At 53.5% G+C, this 24,166-nt stretch overlaps 1 protein-coding gene across 1 annotated transcript; it reads right to left on the bottom strand.

The window, feature by feature from the left end:
• Positions 1 to 13,934: 13,934 nt before the first annotated feature.
• Positions 13,935 to 14,816, bottom strand: ATOH1 (atonal bHLH transcription factor 1). The gene has a single exon (XM_068404108.1). The coding sequence runs from the start codon at positions 14,814 to 14,816 to the stop codon at positions 13,935 to 13,937; it is 882 nt and encodes a 293-aa protein (XP_068260209.1).
• Between the last annotated feature and the right edge of the window lie 9,350 nt (positions 14,817 to 24,166).

The raw sequence follows: 24,166 nt of genomic DNA, 5'->3' as shown, positions 1-24,166 counted from the left end.
GAGACGAACTTTCCTATTTTGCTTTCTTTTTTTTAGCAGGGATCTGTTCCACATGACCCAACCAACAGAAATGCCCCTGGATATAAGTACTTTGATACTTTAAGTACGAGTCTGGTAAGGGATCTATTACTTTTGTGAGGGGAGAGATGTGGTTTATGACTTAGATGATCATTCAGTTTTCAGAAACCTAAATGGCAAAGATTAACTTCTACAAGGTTCTCTCAAAATGCACCACGAGCTGGCATTTGTGCAGTGTGAAGGAGACCCCCAGGGCAGTGATCCCGTCAGTTCACCTGCTCTAATTGCTTTCAGATACATTAAGCGCATAAATGATTACGAGACGTTCAAAGCCAGGGTTTACCACCCTTATCTGAGTGATCACATTAGAGTCCTAAATGAGACACGCATATGAGTCCAGCTAAAACACACATATATTTGTTTGTGTGAGCAAGGCTTTGCAGGCCCTAAGGCTACCCACATAAAATCACCAAAGCTAGAAATACATAGTGAAACTTCAAGCACCAACATCAACACGAAACATGCTGTGATTGTTTTAATAATGTTTTATAACAGCAGCAACAAGGGCTCTCCCTCCATGCACGGGATCCTTGTTTTAATTACGCTGGATAGCTTGGTTTAGTTCGGTTTATGGGCACATCCTGTGCACTCTCGCACAGTTGAGTAATCCCATTCAATTCCAAAGGCTTATTTATGAGCATAAAGATGACTTACAGTAATAAAAAGCTACACCCTTGTCGTTCCAGCGCTCACCTGCTTACCAAGAATGTTATCATAATACAAACAATGAAAAAAAAAATCAGATTCCATTTTCAGCCATGCCTGAGCAAAGCACAACCATGCAGAGAAGGATAAACAAGGATCCTCTCACAGCCTCCAATTCCTGCACTGGTTCAAAGTGAGAAAAGGAAATTTGAACTACAGTTCTTAGAAGGATGAAAAGTTCTTGTTTCACTGTGGATCCAAGACACATAATTCTGACATTTTTTGTGTCATAGAAATGAATGCCATATTTCTGGGTTTTTTTTTTAATGCTATAAGCATTTCTTTCTGATTTTATATCAAAACTAAATTCTTATGCAAACAACCTAATTTTATCAAGCTTTCTGCTTTGTAATATAATTGCAAGTTCTTACAGATTATAGTTCCGCAGGAACTGTTTGGGTTTTTTTTTTTAAATACATGCTTTTGTTATCTTTTGGTTTACCTTTTACACCTACTTATGTCAGTGTTTTTATTTCAACCAGCAATAAGCCTCCATGTCTCAGTCTTACTTTCCCCTCCCCCCCCCGCCACGGAAAATACCCCTCACCTTCCCAGTTTTTCATCCTGTTTGCTTTGTGTCTCTCTCAGATAGAGCCCTGCTGCAGCAGAGGACAGGTTAACATCCTGGGGGTAGAGCCAGCTCAGAAGGAAACAGATCTTTCCCTGCCAGCCACAAATTATTGGTATTCTCCCTACACAGAGGCAATTCAGGGAGAGGCTCCTGCCAATATAAACTTACTTGGCCTGTGTAAACAGAGAGAAGGACCAGAGAATATGAGCTCTGTAGGGAGATTACTTCCTTGTGATAAGGAAGATACTTCCTTACTTACTAAGTAAGTTTTTAAAAGACCAAGACCTCAAATGTTGAGAGCTTCGAAGAAGGATCAACTTATGCAAAACTTGTGGGCAATTTTTTGAGCAAAAATGTTACTTTGCATCAACAAATTGCATCCTTTATTTAGGCTTCAGAGACCAATGAGATGGAAAGAAAAGAAAAAGTTAAAGAAAGGAGGAAGGGAGCAAAGGCCTTGCCTATAACTCCACAGCTTACCCTTGCCAGTGCGATGTGCTACACTGGCATGCCAGAGTGACACTGAAAAAGTCTGTCCCCTGATTTTTGCCACCTACTAATGTCTCCTAAGTGATGTTAGCTTACAGCAGAGAGCTGCTGTTTCATATCAGCTAGCAGACTGAGGCACTGAGAAGAGCAAGGACAGACTTGCAGCAATTTCAAACATCTGTGCTGCTTTCTTCATGGGTGGGTGGGGTGTGCTGAATTTTATCTTGAAGCTTTGGGTCTGTCAGTTCTGTATTCTGAAAACGTGGTCCATGCCATGCACAAATAATTACTACAGTGACCAGTTGTGTCCAGTCCTTGTACCTCTCTCTCATGTATACGTCAAAAATCACCCGCTCAATGGCCCAAAGGATTTACTTTGACATGGTATTTTTTTTTTTTTTGGATGAACAATATTGTTAAATTAAATCACCAAACCATAGATCTCTCGATGGACAACATTCCTTAAGATTCAACAGTCTTAAGATTGATTCTTGGCACAGTTATTGTAAGAACTTATCTTTGTATTTGATTGTGAGCATTTATTTTTGTTCAATATTTTATTTCATGTTAAAGCTCATAAATTGAAACACAAATTGGATCAATATTATCTGTTTTCAGTTATATCATAATGAAAATCATCTTGCACAGTTTATAGCAAAGGCAATCTGTACACCCCAGAAGAAATTACTGTGTCACCTGTGTAATGAGCCCAGCTTCTATGCTTCACGTATTACTCAGGTCTTACGTCTACGGATGATGATAGATTAAAAATAAACACTGCATTAACCAGGACAGGAGTGAAAAGGTAAAAAAACTCTCGTGTGGGTTTTTTGTTGTTGTTGTTGTAGGAGGCAGGGACTAAACCGAGGAAACAAACCCGGAGCCAATCAGCAGGGACAAATAAATTTATAAAAAAAAAATGTTAAAAAAAATAAAAAGACACCACAAACCCTAAAAAGAGTCTCTGGAGCCCGCAGCACGGCGGCAGAGCCGGGAGCTACCATGGACAGAGCCTCCCCGGGGCCGGGCTGCCACCGCGGTGAGCAAGTACCGTCCCCGAGCAGAGCAATGCCTACAGGGAAAGATTTCTTCGTGCAAAAATAAGTTGTAGGCACGCCGGCAGCATCTTCGGTGCTGACAAGCGGAGTTACAAAGGATGCGGAGCGAGAGCGGAGCGGCCGGTTCGCTCGGCGCTGCTCCGTGGGTTGTGGTTTGTTTTATTTTTTTTTTTATGGCCATTTCTGACTTAGGTCAGGCTTCGCTCTGTTGATTCAGGGCATCCTTCGGGAACACCTGCCTCGGAGCTATTACCGCGTTGTTATTAGGCGAGCACAAAAGCCATGAAGTTCAGTTGCAATAAAACGTTAATAAAAGAGTTCATTGCAAGGTGTGTAAACCTAAAATTTTAAATTAATCAACAGAGCAGCTTATAGGTAACTTCAAAGGTTATTTTGTTAAACATACCTGTGTCCTACTATTAACAATACAAAAGCTGGAAGTATGTTTTATTTTGGACAAACTATTCTATCTACAGGTTGATCCTGTAGAAGGGGAAATCATGACCCCTCATGGATTTTCATTTTGGGTATACAGTATACTCAAGACGGGAATTCCCTATTACCAATTTTGTAGCCTATTACTTCTGAAGGATGGTTGCCATTAACACCTATTTTTCCCAGATAATGTGATGCTAAAGGGAATTCAGAAATGGCAATAAAAAAGCTGAAATGGATCTGCTGATGCTGCACTTCAAAGAATTTTTCAAGAAGCTCCAAAAGCAGGGCTCATATTTTTAAATAGCTCAGCAGGGGCCAGATGCTAACACTGTTTTCAAACCAATTAAGTATCATCAAAATCTGAAACTGAACTCAGAGGTAGAAATGAAAATATGTAAAGCTGATTAAACTACCTGATGCTGCCCATTAGTAAAATAAAATGTTTCTTGCCCCAACTGAAGATTTTTCTGAGAGTATCAATTTTCTCTCCAAAAGATTAACACTCAAGTAACCTCACCAAAAAGCCAGTGAACTTAAAAACAAATTAAACAAAATGCAAAGGCACATTTAATTATCAGAAACAGTTTACTTCATCTTACCGTTAAGATTTGTAAGATTTGCAGGAAACGCAAATTGAGATTCATGTGCAAGGGGGCCACAAATTTTGGTGGGGCGTGGTACTGCTCAGAATTGTCTCTGTAACTTTTCCTTTCAGTCAAATAGACACCTTGACTTGATGTTTTACGTTTCTTAAATTTTAGTTTTTGAAAATCAAGAGGATCTGTCAAAATTGATGCTTTAATGATAAAAACTGTTCTCAACTTTGATAATACCTTGGGTTTTTATTTAACTAAACAAATTAAAGGTCTGCCAAAGGAAGACGTCGAGCTATTTGTTCCCAATCTTTGCTACAGACTTTGAAGATTTTTATTCAGTCTTGCCTGCCAGTCCTCTGCATAGACCCTGATCCTGCACCACCATCTATTTCAGGAATCACCAGGTCAGGTCCCTACATTATCTCCACCAATGTAGTCAAGGAGTGCAAGTGTAATGAATACAACTGCAGAACACGCCCACAGATACCTTAAGTGATTAAGAGGCTGAGTTTCCCTCCCCTGCTAAGTGCCCAGCTGCCACAGAAACAACCAAAAACCTCTGAACACTCAGCAGCTTTTGAAAACCAAAAGCCTGGCTTTAGATGCTTGTCTTTCATTTTTCTTATTTCTGTTTTGGGGAATAACTTCTCTTGCTCCTTGTTTTAAGAACACTTGAAATTATGACCACAGAGTCTCTAAGGTAAGTTTTGACCCACCGTTTTCAGTTGGGCCAGGAAGATGCTCTTCTATTTACTCTCCTTGATTACTTGGAAAAACAAAAGGAAACCAAAGATAGGAATATTCTTTCCAGACATTACTTCCCTCAAGGGTGGGAATAATAGCGGAAAAACTATAAATCACTTTTTAAACTCTCATTTAACCAGGGATACATAGAGGTTAGTGCTCACTACACACACCTCTATAATTGAATAGCCACACACACACACACAGCCAGGGACCCTTTGGCATAGGAGAGCATCGGGAAGGTTGTGCTCTGGGGCTGCCACCACAAGCTCTGGCTCTGGAGGTGCTGCAGGTGCAGGCCTAGGGATACCTGCCATGGAAGTGTCACCCAAGAATCACAGCAGCCCCAGGCAGGTGTGTGGCATTGCTAGACACTTCCTAGGACACTGCCAGTCCCCCAGAGCTGCTTAAGTTACACTGGACTGTGCCCCAGCCCCTGGAGCAGCCCAAATCTGCAAGCCAAGGTTGTGAAGTTGCCATTAAAACCACAGCACATAATCTTCACACCCCTAAAGGAGCCCAGCTGAGAAATGGGTTCATTGCAAAGATACCTAGCAGCCTTTGCAGGATTAGCTAATGAAACCAACTAAAAATACCTTTCCTCCAGATGTGCATCACTCTTGCAGCATCAGCTTTGAGCACTGCTCACTGCAGTTTCCCTGGTGGGGGGCTGTCAGGGATGGAGTCCACAGTCACAGGCAACAGCAGCATCCAGGTGAAGCAATCCCATTACTTGCTAACCCCAAATTTAGAGCCAGCAATGCTTCCAAGCTTTTTCTATCTTTCTCAACAGGCAAACCCTGGGAACCTAATGGCAATTCAGAGCCCTTCTGTCCCAGTTTCCACCCTCACAACACCAGACTGCAGTTTTTCAAGCCTTCTCAGACAAAAAGCTTTCAGGGTATTCTGCAATGTAGAGAGGAAATCACCAAACTGTAGGGTAGGGAAGAGGATTATTTGGATACTTTGCTAACCAAGTAATAGAAGTATAATTGATTTAATCCAGAAGTCTTTCTATGACCAGAGAAGAACCACATGAAAGCTTGCTATGAGAGTATTTTTGCAAGACGTTCTGGTAAGTGGTGCAACATAACAATGCAAGTCTGTCTGTGCTTATCACAGCTTTGCTACAAACATTGCAGCACTGGTAATTTCAGAAAAATAACAGATATTCTTCCTACCTAAGAGGTGACAGAGGCTGGTGGGACTATATGTTCTGCACATCAGACTGTGCCTTACCTTCTCACACACCCTGGAAAAGTACCTCAAGGCCATACTCTCACCCACACCAGAGAGGAAGCTCCAACAGGAGCAATTTATGCAGCCTGGTTTTGGCTGCCTCACCTCCAGGTACACCTCATCAAACTTAACGAAGGAACAACCTATGGGTCATGAGAACGATTTCGCTCTCAGAAGCCTGCATCCAGTTGCCATCCTTCCCAAGGTGTTGCTCAGCTTCACCATGCAACAGAAACCTCAGCCTCTCCCTCCCTCTCAACCTACCCTAAATAACAGGCTACAGCTGGGGCAAGGCATCTGCTCTGCATCTTGCTTCCCCGGGTGCTGGGAAAGGATGACCCTATGAAGAGGCACGGTGAACCATGCCTTTCATGCTGGTGAAAAGCCTGCTCCAGGCTGAATACCCTTTGCTTTGAACAAAGTCTTGCAACTGGAAATGCTTTTGAAGTGACTGGAAGGAAGTGTGTGGTGTGAGAAGGTGGTGGCACACAGCCTGCACTCATGCCCTGCCTTTGGCCTTGGGCTCCTGTTACCCACAAGTCACTTAACGTTGCTGGGTCTCAGGTCCTTCTCCACAGCCAGGATAATACCCGCACTCCCCCCCTCCCGGACACTGAGGAGTAGCTTAGGGACTGAGAACCGTATAACTAGCCCCTATACAAGCTTTAGTCCATCTCTCAACTGTACTGTTTCTGTAGGGTTGAGTACATATTTATGACAGTCATCCTACAAATCACCAGAGCTTGCTGAGAGTCAGCATTTTGGGAGACCTTTATATAACACTGGCCCTTAGTTCAGCATTAGTACTCGCATGAGAAAAATAAAATAATTATGATAATAGTAATAAAAGAATGTGTGGGTAAATACAAAACAAATACTAAGGTGATATTTTTGCCCACAGCAACTGAAATCCAAAGAAAAGCAGCTGTACGGAAGTACTTAGCCCGCTTTCCATTGCTTTTTTAAAATGGAGTGCAGAAGAGCCCAGTGCCGGCTCTGACAGGGATCCCTACTTCCCAGCTTTGCTCTAACCCTGTGGACAGCCTAATCCCGCTCCAGTGGAAACCAGCAGCAAGCCTTCTCCCAGCCTCACCGCGGGCAGTAACTCTCCCTGTAAAACACTTCGGCAAAAGGACTAGCCTTTCTATGTAAAAAAAAAGACAACACCAAAAGATGCGCCATCACCCCCCCCCCTTTTTATAAAGGGGACTTTAGAAAAAAGATGTTGCAGGAGACATTATCGTGCACGGCTCTTTCAGAAGCTGGGGTGGTGGCTTTAATAAATAAATAAATAACTACAAACTCCCTCCTCGCACTGCTCCCAGGGAGAAGCGGGGGCAGCCCCGGCCGGGGCGCACCGGTGCCCGCCGGCTGACGAGGGAGAGGCGGGAGGCCGGGGCGTAGCTGCCGGCCGCGGATGCCGCCCCGGAGCCAGGAGCGAGGAGGATCCCTCGTCGGGCAGGATAAAACTATTGACTGTAGATAAGCGAGGTGCAGGTGGGGACTGAGGGCACGGCGGCGGCTCCGGGCGGTCGTTAGCGGCGCCCGCTCCTGCCCGGGCCCCCGATGATTGCTTTTGGGGTTTATGGGAAGCAGGTGATGTCGCTAAACGGTCTCAGGCTTATTTCAAAGTGTCCTCTGAAACAGAAAACTTTACACCCGGGAGGGGGGCGAGGAGTAGCCGAGCGCTTCGTCAGGGCATCTATCTCCAGAGCCTGGAGGAAGGAAGCAGAAGAAATAAATAAAAGTCCAGAAACTTGCAGAGTCAAACCCTTTCCCCTGCCCGGGGCCGCAGCTCCGACAGCTCCGCTGGGTCGTTGTCGCGACTCACCCCCGGGGGTCCCCGGGGCTGGCTGCAGGCTGCGCCCGCTCGGGACAGAGGGACCGGCCACCCTCCCCCGCCCCGGCCTGTCCCGCCCCGGGGCGCTGCCAGCACAGCGACCACCGGCAGCGGTGACGGGGTCCCGCAGCGCCGGGGAGGACGCCGAGGGGCGACGTGCCCCCCGCACCTGCCGGACAAGGGCTCGGTTCCGCTCTCAGTAAGAAGATTTTGGAACCGCAGCTTCGCACCACAGACCGTACGTGCTCGCTGCCCGTCTTGTGCACCTCTTGCTTCTGCCTCTGGATAAAACTGTGTTGCTGAGCATTGGATGGGAACGAAAAACCCCCAAACGAAAGATCTTCAAACATAAAAACATTAATGGGTGGTTGAAGATGAAATGATACGCTCTGACCCGGTGGGATCGAGGGATTTGCTTGTCCCACACAGATCTTTTAAACACCGATCTGACAAGTCGAAGAGGGGTTTGCCGTGCCGGTGGGCTGGGTGTCTTATTTCAGCGAGTCACGTATCATTACAGAGGCACTTTTACAAGTTTGCGGTGAGGCGACGAGGCATTAAAACCTGCTCGCTCGGGAGGAAAACCCGCGGCGGCAGCGCTTGGGGAAAGGGTTAACCCGCTGGCCGCCCTGCCTATGAAATGATGGTAAATTACCCGGCGCGTTCTCCCGGGGAAGAAATTAGACTTCAAAAGGGCTGGAGCCCTCCTGAATATATATCAAGCAGATGGGCTGATGCGCTGTCTCGCTGATGTGCAGTTGATTAACCGCCCCATAAAAGTGCAGCAGCCCCTCTCGCCCGCGGCGGGTGCGCGCCGCCGCCCGTCGCTCTCCCGGGCACCCCATCAGCAGCAGCGCGCCTCTCCGGGGCTGCTGCCTCGGTATAGAGCAAGGGAGGGGGGGAAGGGGATGTCCGCCGCAAGGGACCGGGAAAGGAAGAGAAGAAGGGAGCAGAGGGGAAATAATGAGAGGAGAGAGACGGGGGAAGGAAGGAAAAAACACCGAGAGAGTGGGGAAACAAACTGGGGTGAAACGCAAAATCTCGTAAGCAGAGGGGATTTGCTCTCCCACCACCCAAACCTCACTTTCCCTGGCACCGCTACAGAGAGCCCATGCCAGCCTCGGCACAAGCTCCCATCGCAAGCCCCGGCTACGCGCCGTGCAGAAGCGGGTGCGGCGGGCCGGCACCCCCCCACCCCGAGCATCCTCGGTTATACCGAGCTGGGGGGGGTGGGGGTTGGGGGTGTCGCACGCATCCCTGTAGCAGCTCGGTAAAAACGCCTTCTCCCTCCTCCCGGTCCTAAGCGGGGAGGGAGAAAAGCACACGCCAGAAAGCCACCCATTGTAGCGTTGAAATGCTTCGCCGTTCAAACCGCCTTTGACACGCCTTGGCCGGGCTCCCGAAGGCATCCTGTGCCATTCGATAGCACTTCAGAAGAGGCCTCTCTGTCTTCCCCGCTCCGCGGCAGCCTGGAAATGGCCAACGCCGAAAGGGACAGGGCATTCACCGCGCAAGGGCAGCGCGGTCCGCGGAGCCGCGCTCCCACCTAACTCCCCGGGGGGTGCAGCAGCTCTGAAAAAAGGACTTTGGGAGAGTCAGCCTGAAGTTAAACGGAAAGATGGCGGCAGGGCAGCATATGGCTTTCCGGGGCCAGACCCCAGCTCCGGGAGGGCCGCCGGCTGCGCTCCCCGGTCCCGGCCGCGGCGGACACCCAGCCCCGGGCAAAGCCCCTTGCAGCGTCGCAAGGACTTGGCCAGGGCAGGACAACTTGCCCCCTTGTCCCCGGGGTGCGCCGGCGGCGCCTCGCCCCAGTCTGGGCGCTGCGGGGCTGGGCTGCCCGCGGAGCGGACGCTCCCCACGCCGGGCTGTCAGGGTCCCCGCCTCACCCACGCACAAGCCACCCCGTCGCCCCTTTCCCCTCACTTTTCTTCCCCCCGCTCTCTCGGGCAGGCACGTCCCGGGCAGGTCCGACGGCGGGTGGCCGGACCCAAGGACGGCTCCTGCCGGGTGCCGGGGTCGGTACCCGTGGGTGGCAGTGTCACAGGTGGGACCACCTGTGTCGGGGGTGCACAGCGGAGCCCAAGCCGGGAGGTGCCCCACGCGGGGACGTGGCTGTGGGGCGGAGAGGGGCCAGGGCGCTTCCCCTGCCCCTGCAAGGTAGGAAGCGGGGGGTGACTGCGTGTCTCCATCCCTGCTGCAGCGGCTCAGACCACGATGAGCGTGTGCACGCGTGTGCATGAGTCCACGCGTGTGCACGCCCGTGCGCGCCGGCCTCCGCGCAGGCTCGCCCGTCCCTCTGTGGGCTCCTGCCTCTCCGCGCTGTCGGAGCAGACACGCTGGGCCGTTCCTGCGTATCCTTTTCTCCTCCTTTGTCTCCCTTTCTTTGGCTTTGACTCTTTCAGGTGCCCCGGCGGTGCCCTCGCGTGCTGCTGGTTGCTGGGAGGTGGCGTGGCTGCCACTGCGCTGCTGTTGTGCGAGGGGAGGGAGGGAAGGGGGCTTGAATGCTGGCTGTTGTGCTCGGCTGGGGTGGGGGGGCCGCCGAGGAGGAGGAGGCCGATGATGATGATGATGGAGGGGAGGGGGTGACGATGGAGATCACCGCGGGCGCGCAGCTCCCTGGGGAGCCGCCTGAAAGGCCGCTGCGCTCACCAGCTGACAACGCGTGCTCCGCTCCAGACACGGCGCACCGCGGCCGGGAGCGAGGCCAGACCCCCCCTCCTCCGCCCCCCAGCCCCCGCATTGTCCGCCCCATCGCATTGTCCTCCCCGCTCTAATTAAGAAACACTGGCCCCACGGCCAGCTCCCCCCCACCCGCCCCCGTGGTCCGTGCGCTTTTCTGGTCTCCCCTCGCCGGGTTTAACCCTTTCTCCCCTTTGCGTCCCTCCTCCCTCCCCGAGGCCAGAGGTTGAGCACACAGCAGCCGGAGAGCTGCAAGGCAGCGATGCGCTCCGGCCGCCGCGCTGCAAACTCGCCCGCCTCGCCGCGCCTCGCTCCCCACCGGCCCCCCGAAATCCCCGCACTAAGCCCCGCCGCCGAAACGGGCGGGCAGAGCCCCGCACCGGAGTCCACGGCTGCGGTTTATTCGGCGACCGGTTCTCAAAAGGCAACGGAGCCGCCGTGCGCCTCGCACAAAGGCGACCACCTCCCCCAGCCACCCTTCCACACCCCCGCGGTCGTTTTGCACACCCCGGCGGATTTTTTAGCGTTGAGCCAAAATTTAACGCTCGGATAGTGCGCTTCTGACTCGCTCATTTCAAATAAAAGCCCGTTTAAGATGATAAAACCCCAGGAAGCAGCAAAAGGGGCGAAACTGCTTCCAGGGGCTGGTGCGCGTCCCCGCTCTTGTTAAAAACTTTGCGCTAGTCTGTACAAAACAAACACTGTCGCAAGCTCAATAAAGCGATTTATCCATCTTCATTACTTAAAGAAATGTTGTCTCTTTGTTTGTTTGGGAGATATTAAGCATGCTTAGCTTGCAACACATAGTTGATTCCTTTGCTAGTATCTTGGATACTTGGATCTGACTTTGGAAGGTAGGAGCTAATTGCTAATAATGGAGAGAAAGGAACCAGCCAGCATAGCGGGAGTGGCCTGGCATATGGGGAATGAGCAGTCTGAAATACTCAATATTCAAGTTTCCAAAATATTAATGAGATTATAGCAACCTGCAGCTATACGTTACAGCTTGTTAACGGAGTGTAAGAGAGGGGGGCTGCCAAGCGGTTGTTATGCAAACTCTATAGCTGAACCTTAAAATGGAAATGCTGCTGAGTATCTCTTTCAAATAACCGTTTAGAAAAAAAAAAAAAAAAGGCAGAAAAAGACGCTCAGACCGCGAGCGCTGCGCTGTAGCTGCGAGCACCAACCGCGCCGTGCGGTGCCGTCGGGGCAGGGACCCCGTCCGAGGCAGCGGGGAGGATTTTGAGCTGCGCTTTTCAACCCCTCCGCGTGTCCGCAGCCGCAGAGGCAGCGCCCGGGACGGCGGGGCCGAGGGAGGGTGCGCGCACCCCGTCACCCCACGGCCGCCCCGCCGGCACCCCCTGGACCCTCTCCGCGGGGTGCTGCCCCGAGTCACGGTGGCAGCCGGTCCGCCCGCGCTGGACATATACCCCAAACAAAACAAATAAACAAAACAACACCCCCAGCCCCCCCCAAAATTGGTGATATCTTGCTCCGCCGCATCCCTCCCGTGCTGAGAGCCCACGCGTGCTCCCCAAGAAGCGTGACCGACTCCCGGAGCCCAGAAATAAATGCCGTAAACCGAAGGTGACCCACCCCGAAAAAGCTGGCGTTTGTTAGGAAGGGAAATGACCCTACCGATGAACTTTTCACCCCGCGGGACCGCGCACCGACGGCCTCGGCAGGTACGGGGCGGCGGCCGCGGGTGTTCGCGGCGGGAAGGGCAGGGCACGGCAGCAGCCCGGGGTTACCGGGCAGGCAGGTGCCCTATTTCTTCAGGGAGAGCGACACTCTCACGGGCTCCGCTCCCGCGGGGCCTGCTCGCTCCCAGCCGCGCCTGGTTAACTGATCGCCCCTTAGATCCCCCCAGGTGTCACCTGCTGAACCCAGCGGGACCCCGGCACAGGCACGGCTCCTGTTTAGCCCGGGGTCTGGTGCCACAGACAGGCTGGGCAAAGCATCAGCTCCCCCCGGGGCTTAACCCGAAGCCAGGGGCCACATCCTGCTCCCCCGGCGACCCGCCGCGCTGCTCGCGTGTCCCCCAAACCCCACCGGCTTTCCCCGCCCGCTCCCCACCCTTTCGGCACAATTTACACATCCCCACGCGAGACAGAGGCTCCGTGGGGGGACCCGCTCGTGTCCCGACCGAGTAGGGGGCAGAAGGGAACTATGTGACTCGAGCGGCGGTGCCGGGACAAGTGGCTACCGAGCAGCGCCCAGCCCCTCAGCCTGCACTTGTTGCAATTACCCCGGCTCAGCTGGGAGCGGCGGGACGCAGACGGGGCCCGATCCCGGCGGTGCGGGCAGTGGGGGCAGCCCTGCTCCACGCAGGGCACAGACCCCCCCGGTCCCGGGGTCCCTCTGCAGGGAGCCGGGCCGTCCCGCCCGCCCGGCGCGGTCTGCCGGCTCCCAGGGGCATCACCTCCCGGGGGGCTGCCCCGCTCACCCCCCGCCACCGGGTTTTGATACCACCCCGGCTCGGGGCATGCGAGGAGAAAAGCTAAACCCAACCGCATTTTCAGGCTGGTTTTGTTTTGTTTCGTTTTCCCCACGTTTATTTGATCTCAAAAATGTTTTAAAATTAAAATACATAAAACAATGGCAGCTGGCTTTGCTAAAATTAAAATAAACGATTCTCGTCGTAGAAAAGGTTTTTTTTTTTAAAAAAAAGCAGAAATAGTAGCAAACACTCCATAATAAATACGTTTCCTATTATCACGAAAGCAAAATAAAACGGACATAAAAGTTTGACACGACAAGACTGTTTTCGTTTTTAAGAAAGCATTAGGATTAAGTGGCTTAATTAAATATTGGTCTCCAATTGGCAGTTAGTTAGTAGCTTTTCTCTTGAAACCGCATCTCCAGCCGCTGATAAAGTGCTTGCGCCACGATTCCCCCCAAAAGACGCCGGCATGGTGCGCTAAGGAAAATCCACCTTTTCTCCGCTATTTACAGGACCAGACGGTGCGTTATTTACTTTTTTTTTTCTGTGTGTGTGTGTGTTTCCACAACAATACGACACAGGGCAGGATCGGTGTCCTGGAAGGCGCGGGTGTACGCCCGGGTGGGGAGGGCGCCGGCGGCACCCCCGCCCGCGGGCAGCAGCAACAGCAGCGGGGCCGGACTTTCTTCTTATGCATCATGTGCTCTCCGGCGGCGCAAGCCGGGCTCCGCGCTGCGAGGTGTCGTGTTGGCAGGAGGGAACGGCAACGACTTCTAGGCAAAACAAACTTTAAAAGTGGTAACTAAAAATGAAAAAACAAAACCCCAACCAACCCTGACAGATAGGGCGGGTACAGTCACTCGCTAAGAGCCATTCCCCTGGACAAACCCAGGAGCTGCCGGGGGCGGGAGAAGAGGGGGCGGATTTCAAAGCGACCGAGGAGAGCCGATGCCATCCGAGACGGCACCGCGGCCGGCTGCTCACCCTACGGCGGAGTCCGTGCTCCGAGGGGCGGCCGCGGCCCCGGGGGGGTGCTGGGGAAGGTGCCCCCGCCCTAGCTAGCCTCGTCCGAGTCGCTGTAGTGGGATCGGGGCGAGAACTCCCCGTCGCTCCTGTGGGACCGGGGCGACGTTTTGCTCCTCTCTTGCGGCGGCTGCCCGGGCTGCGGCATGAGGAGGGCGGGGGAAGGGGCTCTCTGTCCCATCAGGGCGCCCTCCGCAAAGGAGGGGAAGTGCAGCGGGTCGAGCTGCACCGAGTAACCCCCCGCGGCCGGCGGCGGGGGGAAGCGAGTCCTGCCGTGCCCGGGGGGCGAGGCTCTCGGCGGCCCAGGCTGCGGCGCCGGCGGCGCTGGCGGCGGCCCGGCCACGGCAGCGCAGGGCGGCTCGAAGGGAGCCCCGCGGTGCTCGGCCTTGCCCGGGGTGTCGGGGGGGGCGGCGGGGCTGTGCAGCAGCTCGGCCAGGGCGCTGATGTAGATCTGCGCCATCTGCAGCGTCTCGTACTTGGAGAGCTTCTTGTCGTTGTTGAAGGAGGGGATGACATTGCGCAGCTGGTCGAAGGCGTGGTTCAGCCCGTGCATCCGCCGCCTCTCCCGCGCGTTGGCCGCCAGCCGCCGCTGCTTCTGCACGCCGCTCACCTGCGCCCGCAGGCCGGGCCCGCCGCCGCCCCGCGGCCGCCCGCCGCCCGCCGCCGTGCCCCTCGCCCCGCCGGGGCTACTCCCGCCGTTCCGCGCCGCGCTTCCCTCGGCCGCCGCCTCCTCGTCCTCCTCCCCGGGCAGCAGGTAGCGGGGCGAGGCGGCGGGCAGGCGGGCGGCGCAGCACACGCCCAGCCAGCCCGGGGCGAAGCCGCAGCCGCAGCTGCCCGCCTCCGGCCCCCGCGATGGCTCGGGCGCCCCCGGCTCGCGGCCACCCCCGGCCCAGGCGCCGCGCGGCAGGCTCATGGCGCTAGCGCGGGCGCCGCGCGCCCATGGGGGCAGGGCAGGGCAGGGCCGGGCCGGCTCGCAGCGCGCCCGCCCGCCTCGCGCGTGGCGGCCCGACGTCTCCGGTGTCGGCCGGGCGCCGCGCCCCCCTTTAAGGAGCGGCACGCGCCGGGGTCCCCCCCGCTCTCCCCCTTCCCTCCCTCGCGCCCCACCCCTCCCGCCGCCCGCCCTCCACTCGCGCCGGTCGCGTGTCGTCGCGGCCAATGGCGCGCGCGCGGGGGCCGGCGCGTGCGGGGAGCCAATGGCGCGAGGGGCGCGGCCCGCCCGGCGCGCGGCGCGGGGGAGCGGAGGTTGGAGATGGGGGGCGGGTGTGAGCCGCGGCCGGCGGCACGCGCGGCGGTGCGAGGGGGCGGGGGAGGCCCGGGAGCGCCCTGACCGCGCGACGCCCAGCACCGGGCAGCGGGAACCGGCGCCCGGTCCTCCCGCTGCTGCCACCGCTGAGGACGCTCCGTCGCGCCCGCCGGGGGGAACATCCCTTTCCTTTCTGCCGGGCCGCGGGCAGCCCCCGCCGGCCAGACCCCGGGGGCTCCGGTGAATGCCTGCCTCGGCGGCCACGGCGCCCTGCCTCCCCGCGCCGGGCAGGGGTAGCCGTCGGTGCGTCCGGCGCTCGCTTCGGCCGCAGCGACGCTGCCCGAGCCAGCGGTATGGAGCGCTGCAGGCCCCGGGACGCGGCCGCGGGGTGCCCCGGCGGCGCCCCGGCAGCCCGGGCCCTGCGGGCGGCGGGGCATGAGCCGCCGCGCTGCTTTGCGGGGGTTCGGCTGCGAGGCTGCCGAGTGCGCGCCCTCGGTTTTAGCACGTTAACCCCGGGGACACGCGGGAATCCCTCCCGGGACCCGGTAGGTGAGAAACGGCAGCGTTTGCAGCCGAGACGGCACATGTGAGCTGCACCCGGAGCTGCCACGTTTTCGGCAGGGTCCCGGTCCCCCGCGAATAAGTCCTTTTGTTCGGACAACAATGGCTCCCCAAAGGTGGTGGAGAAGGAAGTAACTCCGTGCACGCATCTTAACTTTCCTTCCGAGCAGCCTGCCGCCGCTCCTGCCACCGCCGCCCGCCCAGAGAGGAGAAGTGGAGGTTCACCCCTGTGAATAGGCGTGTTGAGAACAAAGTGATGGGCACAGTGTGGGGCAGATATGTTTTTTCAAACGTGAATAACTCGCAAGCCAAGGAGGGAGCGAGGGAGCGCAGCAGCTCAAAGCCGTGCGGCGGTGACATAAAATGAGCAACCGCGTTGGTTTATGAGGCTGGCCGAGCGTGGTGCAGGCGCCCGGGGCCCACCTTCCATAAACAACTGGATGTTTTCGAGCAAACAGAACGTTGATGGTTTGCTTTCTTTGAAAAGAAACCGAGGCAAGCCGTCACTATTCTTTTCTGCTTGCAATTATGTTTCAAAGACAAAGCTGCTGGACTTTCTTTTCCCCCTGAACAAGTCATCAGTTTCTGATCAAAATGAAAACGTTTACTTGGTAAGAAAGATGAAAAGGAGCAGAAGTTTAAGCCTTGTTTCTGTATATTATCCATGAGGTTGGTAGGCATCTATTTGTATCTGGCAGCAACTTTTATAAGCTACTATCGTATTACCACACACACACACAGATGCTTTTGTCATTAAAAAAAATGAGAAGTCCTCTCTCCACCGTGCTGAATGGTACTGTTTGCCAGCTAAATACCCAGCCCTCCCTCTTTTCTTCCCATCCCCCGGCACCACGTGCTCCCTCACCGGGTCCTGGTGGTACAAGCCTGCTTTGCCAGGAGCCCCGCTGTACTCTCCTCCCCGGGGTTAAGCCTGTGTGTCCCTGTTTCGAGCGCTGGGCGCTGCGGCTGCGAGCTGCTCGATGCGAGGACCGCAGACCAAAGCTCGGAGATGAGCGTGAGCTTTGCCAAGCGGGAGATGCTGACAGGCGTTTCCAGAAGCCTAGCAAGCTCGCAGGCATGGGGAGAGTGATGACGGCGCGGTGCTGAAGTCTCGAAACACCTTGCCCCGGCCGGTGGGCCAAAGGGCTGTTCCCTGACAGCAGGCCCAATCCTCCAGCCCACAAAGCCACCGACTTTCCAAGGCCGCCTGGCCAAGACCCTGGCCATGGAGGGGAGCGGTGTCCCATTAGCATCCCGTGCGGATGTGGGGCAACTGGTGCCCAGGAGGGGCCCTGGCGCCTGCGTGCCCAACGCTCCCGGCAGGGCCAGGGCTCACAGCAGGTGCCGGGGACTTCCCTTAGCAGGACCGCAGTGATTTTACGGAGCACGGGGGAGATCAGCCTAACCCTGGCACGCTCCCTGGACAGTCAGTCCGGCTGAGAAACACTACCAGCTGCTTATTTTTCAAGCGCGTGAATTTTTCTGAGCACGTGCTTTGAAACTGGAGGCATTTGAGACTCGCTCCACAGTTCGCCTTTGAAAGGGCATGCACAAAAAGCCGTTTCCCCCCCGCACCGCTCAGAGAGGGAAAAAAATATTTCATTGAAACCCCTTGCTCTGCATATGCCCATATTGGCTGTGCGCGTACATGCACTCAGAGTCAAAGGCAAAGGGTGGTTTATGTCAGCGCTGGGGTTAGCTCTGCTCCCCCAGAATAAGATAAATGTAAGTGATGAAGAACTCCTGGGGCTGGCTGAACTCATTTTGTATTCAACACTGCCCGGCCCTTTTCTCTTCCCTTTCTCCCTCTCTTTGTATGTTCAAGCCTACTTGAGTTTCTTTTTTTCTTTTGTAGAAGTTGGTTCTTTTGAAGCGGCTCGAGACACGCCCTGCCGCAAAGGGAACTTCACGGGAGTCGGAAACACAGGCACACCGGTCTGAAACCCTTACTGTACAATAGCAGGAATGTAGGAAGCCTTGAAAATGAATCTGCTCTCTCTAAGAAAGTGTCAAAGCTTTCAGAGGAAAACAAACTGAACTTATCTCCGTATCTTTATGCAGATTTCCCCCTGCTCCTCCATTCCCCCCCAAGTCTGGTTAAGCGCCAAGGCAGCAACTCAGGGTCAGGCACATATTAGTGTTACAGAAAAATGGGTTACAAAAGGGGGGAGGAAACAGACTTGCAAAAAGCCTCCTCTATCATTACAGCCAGAGACATTTTCAAAGCACATGGGTCAGCCCTCAGCTTAATTGTACTCTATAGTCTAATTGCTCATTCAATCCCATTTCAAGATCAGCCGCCTGCTCTGCGGGCATCACCACTGGTTAGGAAGTATTTTATTCCTTCTCTTCCCTTGCCCCACTTTCTCCACACGTTCTCCCATTTCCTCCATTCCTTTCAAAAAGCGGGGGGGAACCCTCTCCGTGTCTCTCCCCAGGCCCATGATCTGGCCTTCAGGCAGTTAAATGTGCGAGTGGATAAAGACAAAGCTGTGAGTGTCACTTACCGAGGTCAGGTAATCCTCGCTGAATCCCAACAGCAACCTGCCCATGCCTTTGGCAAGGGGAGGGAAGGGGGATTCCTGCCCACCTGGTGACCGACCTGCACCCTGGAATGGCAAAACCCATCTAGACGCTACTATGGTGGGCTACAACAAACACATAAAGACAACGCACAGTCTAATCATTCTCAGTCTCATAGACTGCATCATCAGAATATTCACCCAAAGAAAGTGTTCATATTTACATTATTCAGAGCAAGTGAGCTTAAAGCAGAGGAGGGTCCAGCAGCAAGTCTTTCTTAGATGACTCCTATGATCAGTGCCTGATGCTTTGCTGTCAAGTGTGTTTTAAACACACATTAGCAGTGACGACTGCAATGTCACAATGTTTGATGCTTTGCTGTCAAGTGTGTTTTAAACACACATTAGCAGTGACGACTGCAAGGAACGTGAAAGCCCAGGTACCTGGGACATCACTACGGACTCCAACGTTTGTGAAACCTGCCCCTTTCCACTCGTGAATAATCAGGACCACATTGCCGCTGAAGCAGTCGTGCCCTCATTTCTGCAGAGCAATATTCCTGGGCAGATCGCTACAATTACCCAATGGCATTCACGTCAACTCTTTGAGGCTCTATAAAACCAATTCCCGTTTCTTGGTGACATTTACCACTGTAAAGATCTAGTGCAGACTTATGCTCTGGGCTGAATCCTGAAGACACTTTCTGTTGTGTACAGTTAACTCTGGTGCAAGTACTCCCACTGCCTGCAAGAGGAATGCAAAGCATCGCTATAACAATACTTGCCTACCTCCTGGGGTCATTGTAAGGCATAATGAATTCAGCTTTGTAACATATTGGAAATCTTATCTATAGTATTTATAACTACATACACTTTTCTCCTTTATTTAAATGGCTATAACTGTTACTGGGAATTTAATTTATGCTCATATTTTAAAACCAAAAAGCTTCATATTCAAGGAAGTGTCACTAATAATAAAAATTTTCCTTTGGTCACTTTGTTTTAAACACGTTCTTGTTTTTACACCTGCTTGGCAAGGAATTTTCTCTAAAATTGCTAAATGTCTTCAGTCCCACCAAAGTCTCTGAGAGTTGAGGCATTTCTCAGCTGTGGGACTCTTTCAACAACAGGTCTCCAGAAAAAAACCAAAACCATCAAGGACCAACACACAGGGGTTTGCAGGGCTGTTGCCATGCTTTGCTAGGTACTGCCATCGCCCCAGGTGATCAGAGGACCTGGTTTGGAAGGCAGCGAGCAGTTTCCTCGTGTCCTAAGCTTGGAAAGTCTGACCCCAGAGGTCTGCATGTGCTTGGTTACTACTTCGGACAGCAACTGTAACCCGGAGAGCTGGCAATAGCTCAGGACAGGCAGCTTTTGGGTTAGGATCTGCATTACCAAGTACATCCCAGAGCTAAGCTCTTGGAGGAAGAAAAGTTAATGACTTAAAAATAATTATACCCTGCACAGAACTGGAAGCATTTCCTTGCAGTGCAAGGCTGCTTTAATGCAATGGAAACACTAGTATCAGACCCAAGGGATCTGGTTGTGTCAGAGGCTTTATGCCTTCCCCATCCTTGATCTCCTCATCTCTTTAACAGCGATGTTATTCCAGGTGTAGTTTGTTCGCCCTTTGCAGCAGGAAGAATTTTGCCGGGCCTGTGTGCACTCATACGCACCATCCAGAGGTCCATCGTTTTAGTCACTCTTGAAATGAGCAACATAACGCTGTCTCCTGCTTAACATACTGCATGTTAGAAAGTGCTTCAAAAGCAATTGTTGTCTAGCATGCTTTCATTAGGCTGTTAATTAGTATGTTTTAATGATATAAATCACTTAACCAAGAAAATGAGCAGTGCCATCAACAGTTTTACAGTGTAAGAACAACACTTCATCTGGTTTAAGATCGGAGAATTAATATCCATCCATCCATCCATCAAGACAATATACTCCCTTCAGATCACACCTCGTCACCTCTGCTTGCTCTCAATGGCTCTTGCACAAGAGCCCAGGGAGTGTAAGTACTCAGACTTCTAGGCACGTAAAACTGCTGGTATTAGGTATTTTTTTTTAAACTGATTGCCACAGCTTTCCCTCTTTCACTGTCACTTTAGCCACTGCACAGAGTATAGTTATAAAGGTTTGCTTTGGGAAAAGATTCTGATCTAATTTAGCTTGCAGACTCTCTGTGGCACAGTAGTAACATACTTCAGTGGAAAAGTGGGAAAAAATAACATTTGACATGTAAGCATGAGGAAAAAAGGAAAAATCTGACATCTTAAACGGTCTGCATTGCACCGCAACAACAGCATTACTAGAGCAGTAACCTGGGAGTGTGGGGGGAGTTTGCTTCAATCGTACTGGGCCTTCAATACAGGATTCTCACATCCATCACCCACAAAGCTCTCGGAAATTAGGCAGCCCTGTGCTGGAAGGAGGTTTCTTAGTAGTGGAAATGCTAGCCTGGAATTTGAACCTTTGCAGGTCTCCCGAGGAGAGGTGGTCTCTAAAATGCAAAGAGTAAATATTTGCAGTCACAGAAGCCACAGTAATGCAGAGAACAGTGGTCCCTCTAAGGGGAGAAAAGCAAGTGAATGGACCCAAGCTCATGCTGATCAGCACCTCACATCAATCCCGCAGAGCAGAGAGTTTCCCCATGAAAGAAACACTTGTCAGCCAAGAAAAAATACTACCTTGCCATCCACGAGAAATCCTCCTGTTTAATCCTTGACAGCAAAGAGCACAGGGGCTTCTAGGAACAATCAACGTCTAACACAACACAGCACCAACACAACTTTCAGGACCTACTCCTGTGAAAGGCTGTGAAAACAAACCGCTATGAAGACATCTTTGTCTGGTCTACTGCCTCATAAATTAATGTCTTAAGAATTTTTAAATACTTGTTAAAAAAGTAGAACCAGAATAATTAATTTTCTTTTTTTTTTTTTTTTTCCCCTACATGGGGTTAAGACACACATACATCTCCCAGCACAGAAGGATTTTAAAATGCTCTTAAACAAATTCTGTGTATGACAAAAATTAAGCATTTTTTTAAAAGAGGTTTAAGCTCTAGGGGCCTCTCAAGATGCCGAGCCACGCATAAGACTCTTTCCAGTCTATGGGACAACAGACAGCCTCAGCAGAGTGTTGTTCACAGTGTCTGTGATGGGTGTCCTCATTGGTTGTGTTCAGAGACAGCAATACTCTGTTGCAGTCCTATAGCTCTCAGGAAGTGCTTCTCCTGTGGCAGTAGGCTTGCAAAATCCTGCTTGTGGCAAGATCTGTACCACTGGCATACCCCTCACCTGCAGATGTGTTTGCTCCAGAGCTGGAGAAAGACTTGCTATAGTTTGTAAGCATTGACATTTTCCAGGTAAGTAGGATGCTTTGAACTCCATAAAAGTTCTAGGAATTCCCACAGGGTGAAGCCTAATGGTCATCTGCAAGAGCTATGCTGAGGCAGAAGGTGAGGCTAGACACAGCTGATGGCCTGCTGAGGCCAGGCACTTGAGAGCTTTCATCAGGAACCCCCAGTTTTCACTGAGGCTGTTTCACACTGCCTGGGTGTATAGCCCTCGCAGTCCATGTGCCATCCCCTGTGTGGGTCACACAAAGGTTCAGTGTGAGAACCCAAGTGGCTCAGCTTTGGAGGGAGGGATGGCAGGAGTAACCACCGTCCCACCCTGCCTTGTTTGTGAGCATGAAAACCCACTTCTCGCTTCAGCGCAGCTGTTGCATCCGTGCCACTGGAAGTTATTTTTGCTGCAGGCCTGAGGGCATTTGCATCCCGATGAGACTGCGAGGAGACAACGTCTTGCCGGGAAGGCAGCGTACAAGCAACGTCCAGCAAGAGCTGCTTTGCTAATCAAAAGCCTGGTGTCTCCACGGGTCCCCCTGTGCCCCACCACAGCCTGCTGGGCATTTCTCTCCTACCTCTCCCAGCGAAACAGGTCTCCTGGCTCGGGGCACCCGCTTCGGTGGTGCAGTTACTTGGTGGGCACCATTTGCAGGTCAAGCTCATAGAGCCCAGGCCACGCAACCGAAGATGCCCCCCCAAAGCCTCACTCTCGTGAGGTGGCAGCGAAGCCCACCGCCCCGTCCCCGTCCTCCCCCCCGAGCCCCTCGGGCGGGGTGTACGCCCCGGGGCTGCCCCTCTGCCGGCGGCAACAGGTTGGATATTGTAGGTGTGGGCGATTAAAGTGTCGCCGGCACAATGGCGGTCTGTGTCCCATTCGCCACGCCCGGGCTCCTCTTTGGAAAGCGCACACAAGAGGTGACACGGCGCTGGCCCCCGCCATTATCCCGGCGGCATAGCGGCGCGGCCCGCCCCGTCTCCCGGGAAATGGGGCTCCCCCGGCCGCCGCGGCACCACCGCGGCCGCGCACGGCTCCGCGCCCCCCGCCCCAACGCCCTCCCCCCGGAACGGCTCCCCCCTGGGGGAACCGGGGGGGACGGCGAGCGCCTGCCGGGGGAGCCGAAAAGCTGACGGCGGCGCCCGTGGGGCACTTCGCGGGGACAAGGAGCCCCCGGCCGCCGCCGCCGCTGCCTGGGACCCGGTGAGCCCGACCGGGGCCCCAGCGCCGCCGCCGCGCTAGAGGCGGAGGCGGTGCCGCAGCGCCACCATCCGGGCGGCGGCGGGCACGGCGGGCGGGTCTGCGGCTCCCCGCCGCAAACACCGTCCCGTTCCTTCACCGCCGCTCTCGCCGCTGGTTCCCCGCTGGTCAGGCTGGTCAGGCTCGCGCTGAGCCCCTGTCCCTGCGGGGGCCGCAGCCTCCCCGGCGGAACAGTGACTGCTCACACCCGGGTTTGCTCCCACCCAGCCCGCAAAGCCCGTGACACACAAACCGCCGTTCTTTTTCCCTGCGGAGCAGCCTCACCGCGGCTCGGTGTGGCCGCTCACCCCGCTCCCTGCGGGTGGCCGGGCTGTCGGCAGCCCCCGGGCCAGGTTCAAGCCCCGCCACCCGTGCCGCAGGCGGGGCAGAGCCGGGAGCCGTCTGCGGGTCCTGCCTCCGCTCCGGCCGCAGCGCCCCGGCTCCCCCGCGGGGAGCGCAGCCCCTGCGCAAAGCAATTAACGGCAGCGAGGAGCCAGGGGCAGCCGTCCGTGGGTGCATGCAGTGGTTACTGCAGGAGGTGGTAGGCAGAAGATGTGCCTGAGATGACAGATAGATAGATAGATAGATGATAGATAGATAGATAGATAGATAGATAGATGATAAACAGTAAATTCAAGCCAGGCTAAGAGACAGCAACAAATTCAGCCGCTTCCCTCTGCCTGTCATTAACACAAGCGCTCAACCAAGCAGTGCCACTTTTGTTTGAGAATTAACCAGATTAAAGCCAAAACTCTCCATAAGGGAAAAAAAAAATCCATCTATATTTTGTACAAAGGGAGCAGTCTGCTGGGTTCAGCAGCTTCTGACTCCAGCAGCAGAGTAACCAGTGCTAACAGTGTTTTTTTTTTTTCCCATCTTTTCCCCTTTTTTTGGCCACGCTTGTGTAGGTGTCCACCATTCACTCAGGAAGATGAAGTGTGGGGCAATGACTGGAGATATGTGTGCAAAAGCACTGCACCTGCTATCTCCTTGCATGACTTCAACCTATGAAATAGAAGTTCATGTCTGTACTCTGGGTTAAATTCTGCTTATACTCCAGCAAATGGCTATATACCATAGCTAATAACCCACTAGCTGTAAGTTTTAGAAGGAAAGCTGCTTGTATGTGTCAATATTTATAGAATAAATGTTTAGAAATATTTATGGAAATAAGTTTTCCCTTTTCAAACAACCCAGATATAGCAGGCCTAATATAGATATGGATGGGCCTACATTTGTCAGGTGATACAGCAAGCCTTTAAAACTGAAGATCACAGTGATATTTATTGAAGACAATAAATACGTCTTTCAAAAGTCAGATTTCCAGGTGGTATCAGCTCTACTTCTA

Source organism: Nyctibius grandis, chromosome 6, assembly GCF_013368605.1.
Source record: "Nyctibius grandis isolate bNycGra1 chromosome 6, bNycGra1.pri, whole genome shotgun sequence".
NCBI lineage: Eukaryota > Metazoa > Chordata > Aves > Nyctibiiformes > Nyctibiidae > Nyctibius > Nyctibius grandis.
Note: the sequence above shows the minus strand (reverse complement) of the source record. Positions and strands in the feature narration are given on the sequence as shown.